The 4,442-nt window shown below is 34.4% G+C and overlaps 1 protein-coding gene across 1 annotated transcript; it reads left to right on the forward strand.

Moving 5' to 3' along the window:
* Nucleotides 1–2,766: 2,766 nt before the first annotated feature.
* On the forward strand, nucleotides 2,767–3,729 carry LOC118896753 (olfactory receptor 13C8-like). The gene is given in 1 exon segment (XM_036855036.1): nucleotides 2,767–3,729. A coding segment is annotated over 1 exon segment (963 nt).
* The last annotated feature ends 713 nt before the right edge of the window (nucleotides 3,730–4,442 follow it).

Below are 4,442 nucleotides of genomic sequence, written 5' to 3' on the forward strand. Positions count from 1 at the left end.
ATATTGTTTCTTTTATTAATTTAATAATTTTCACATGTAAATTGTTAATATATCTGGTTCCCAACTGTATGTATGATAATCCAAAGATCAAATTCTAGATTTTTCATATACAAAGACATTTTCCTAACATGACCTACTAAGCTATCACTTCCCCATTAGTTTAGGGTGACAGTTTTATGATATTTCAAATTCCCATATAAGCATGTGTCTATATATGAGATCTCTTTTCTATTGCAATATTTAAATGTCCCTGAGGCATTATTATAATATTTTTATTACAGTGGCTTTGTTGTACGTTTCAAATATGGATTTGCCCCCTACTTTTCTTTTAAAAAATTGTGTGCAAGTTGTACAATTTTATTCCTCCATATAAGTTTTAGAACAGTTAACCATATTTCTCAAAAAAAAATCCATCTAAAATTTTGAATGTATTTAACTGAATGTATAGACTAATTTGGGGAAAAAATGGCAGCCTTATATTTTTATCCCATCTCTTAACATATTATACCTTTGAATTACTCATATTTTGATATGCTGTTTATTCTAATTTTTAAATGGTTTCTGTAAAGGTCTTGTACATGCTTTGTTAGGATGAAACTCAGATGTTTTATACTTTGTTATTTTTATTATATTTATTTCTATTATGTTTGCTAATCATTGATTACTAATATAAAAAGAACTACTGATTTTTCCATTGATCTTATATCTACATGTCTTACTAATTTTTTCATCAGGTCTTATAAATTTTTAAATCTTTTTTTATTGTTATTTCTGCCTTTTTCTTGTCTTATGATTTTGACCAGGACTACTAAGTCTATGTTAACTAGTAGCTGTAAAAGTAGGCATCCTTATCTTAATCCAGATCTTAATAAGAATGTATAAACTGTCTCAATTAATTATTAGTAAATAGTAATTTCCTATAGATTTTTGGTATATTGGTATTGAAAGTTTCCTTTCAAGATTAGGAAGTTACCTCCTGTTTGTGAACTTCAAATAGGTTATATAAAAATTATGAATTGATCTTCACCAAATTTGTTTCCAACATATCTTGAAATAATTGCTTTTGATTTTCTTTAGTCCACTGATATCATGATTTACTGCTGATGTTCACCAAATATTTAAGGAAGGATAACCCATATGTCATACGATAATAGTCCTCACTTCCTTGGATTGTTATGAATACAAGCATTTAGAAATGTAACTGGAATAAAGTAATCAATACATATATTATTATTTTATAATTGCTGTTGCTAATAAAAATATTTAAAATGCAGATTATTAATATTACTTGTTACTTATTGCATTGGTAGTTTTCAAACTATTCCCCTTGGAATCCTATAAAAATCAAATTGGAGGAGGAAGGGTAAGATACTAAAGGGATAGTGCTTTTTCCTTCCCTCCAAACCAGTATAACTTCAACCACAGAAACTCTTTTTTGTTCGTTTTGTATATTATGCTTCTTATAAATTTTATTTGTGAAAAAAATGATAGTTGCATGTCACTGGCTTAGTTAAATGTATGTATTTTGAATAAAAGCACTGTTAACTACAGTTGATTCCTTAAATGATAGTTCTTGCATAAGGTAAAAATAAATTATGTGGCGCATACAATACACAATAATACAACTCTATTCACAATAAAACTGGCTTTCTAAATACTTTCAATTCATTTCTATTTTAAAAAAAAACATTTATTTGAACACACAATTCCTCATCATACTGAGGTAGTTAGATACTGGACTAATACAATGACATGCCCCTTCAGTGTGGCTACTGCCCTCAATGAGGCAAGATGCAATGACTACTTATACCACCAGAGGACCATACTGAGATCTAAAAAGAGACTCAGCCACACAGGACTGCATTATGACTTTGATGGGCCCTAGACATTTTTGCATTCATGGGCCCTTTCTCCCATGAAATAATATTAAAAGTTACATCTTACATCTATATTGGTATAAAAATAAATATACTAATATTATGTGTTAAAACATTAAAATTCATTATTTAATTTGAATGTCTTTAAAAAATCAAAACATTTTCATAGGATCCTACTGTACCTAGTGGATAAGTTGGCCCTGCAGCCGTGGGTCAAGAATTCAAATACATATAAAATCCTATCAGCTAATATAAAGAATTGAGATCAACTGAGAATAACATGCTAACTGGCAACTAATAGTCATCTCCAGTGACAAGCAAAGAAGAGAGAGAGGAGGGTTCTCTGGTAGAATGGAGAACATGCTTCAAACCCAGTGGGTCAGTTATAACTGAGCTCCATAATGGAAACCGGTCCAATGTTTTCAAATATTATAATTTTTTGAAGACAAGCTGAAAATAGATTTTATGCCATATCTCCTACTTCTAAAATGTTCATTTTTAAAACGTAATTCAAATTTAAAACACAGTGCAGGAATCACTGCCAAACAAAGCGTATCTGCCTGCTGCACCCAGACTATAGATCACTGATTTGCAGTCAATGTGTTAACAGGTAGAACAAGTAGAAACGGCAATAAACTGGTTTGGGACCCAAACATCCTATAATCAAATGTGTTCTCTCTTAACCCTGAGAAAATCAGGTTAGGATTCCTGTTCTAGTGGCCTGGGTTTACAGTAAGAAATTTGTCCCAGAGTTATGCTGTTGCATCCAAACACAGAACTATAGTAACAAAGAATATGATTATTGAAAGAGGAGCTCTTGCAGACACTGTATTAACTAATATCTGTTCTATCATCCATAGAGTGCTGTTGGAGAAAGGATACATGCAATATGGGAAAGATCAATGATTCCACGTTGACAGAACTTGTCCTGGTTGGGCTTTCTGCCCACCCAAAGCTCCAGACAGTTTTCTTTGTGCTAGTTCTGTGGATGTACCTGATGATCCTGCTAGGAAATGGAGTCCTTATCTCTGTAATCATCTATGATTCTCATTTGCACACACCCTTGTATTTCTTCCTCTGTAATCTTTCCTTTCTGGACATCTGATACACAAGCTCCTCTGTCCCATTAATTCTTGACAGATTTCTGACAGTAAGGAAAAGGGTTTCCTTCTCTGGATGCATGGTACAAATGTTTCTCTCTTTTGCCATGAGGCCTACAGTGTGTCTGCTTCTAGGCATGATGGCACTTGACTGCTATGTGGCCATCTGCTACCCACTGAGATACCTTGTCATCATGAGCAAAGGTGCTTATGTGCCCATGGCGGCTGGATCCTGGGTCGCTGGGATTGTTGACTCAGTGGTGCAGACATCTCTTGCAAAGCAATTACCATTCTTTGCTAACAGTGTCATTAATCATTTTGCCTGTGAAATTCTGGCTATCCTAAAATTGACCTGTGCTGATATTTCAATTAATGTGATCAGCATGGGAGGCTCAAATCTGATTGTTCTAGTTATTCCATTGCTAGTAATTTCCATCTCTTACTTTTTTATTGTTGCCGCTATTCTAAGGATCCCTTCCACGGAAGGAAAACGTAAGGCCTTTTCCACCTGTTCAGCCCACCTCACAGTGGTGATTATATTCTATGGAACCTACTTCTTCATGTATGCAAAGCCCAAGTCTAAAAGCTCTGCTGGTACAGATAATCAAGACATCATTGAGGCCTTCATCTCCCTCTTCTATGGAGTGATGACCCCCATGCTCAATCTTCTCATCTACACTCTGAGGAATAAGGATATAAAGGCTGCTGTGAAGAGCATGCTGGGTAGGAAAAACTTCTCTGATGGAATATGAGTACTGATTTACACTATGAGACTCAGTATTCAAAGCTGCTACAGACACAAAATTCAAATAGAGAAAATTACCATGTGAAAACAAATTCACCACGTGTCATTCCAAACTATAAGGTCTTGTAAACAGTGCTGCAGTGAACACTGGGGTGCATGTATCCCTTCTGACCATGTTTTTCTCAGGGTATATGCCCAGTGTTGGGATTGCAGGATCATATGGTAGCTCTATTTTTAGTTTTTTAAGGAACCTCCATACTGTCCTCCATAGTAGCTGCACCAATTTACCTTCCCACCAACAGTGTAGGAGGGTTCCCTTCTCTCCACACTCTCTCCAGCATGTACTGATTGTGGATTTTTTGATGATAACCATTCTGACTGGTGTGAGGTGATATCTCATTGTAGTTTTGATTTGCATTTCTCTAATAATTAGTGATGTTGAACATCTTTTCATGTGCCTCTTGGCCATCTGTATGTCTTCTTTGGGGAAATGTCTATTTAGGTCTTCTGCCCATTTTTTTGATTGGGTTGTTTGTTTCAATAATATTAAAGCCACATGAGCTGTTTGTAATTTTGGGAGACTAATCTCTTGTCAGTCATATCATTTGCAAATATTTTCTTCCATTCTGTGGGTTGTCTTTTCATTTTGTTTATGGTTTCCTTTGCTGTGTAAAAGCTTTTGAGTTTAATTAGGTCCCATTCATTTATTTCTGTTTTTAT

Source organism: Balaenoptera musculus, chromosome 6 (assembly GCF_009873245.2).
Source record: "Balaenoptera musculus isolate JJ_BM4_2016_0621 chromosome 6, mBalMus1.pri.v3, whole genome shotgun sequence".
In the NCBI taxonomy this organism is placed as follows: Eukaryota; Metazoa; Chordata; class Mammalia; order Artiodactyla; family Balaenopteridae; genus Balaenoptera; species Balaenoptera musculus.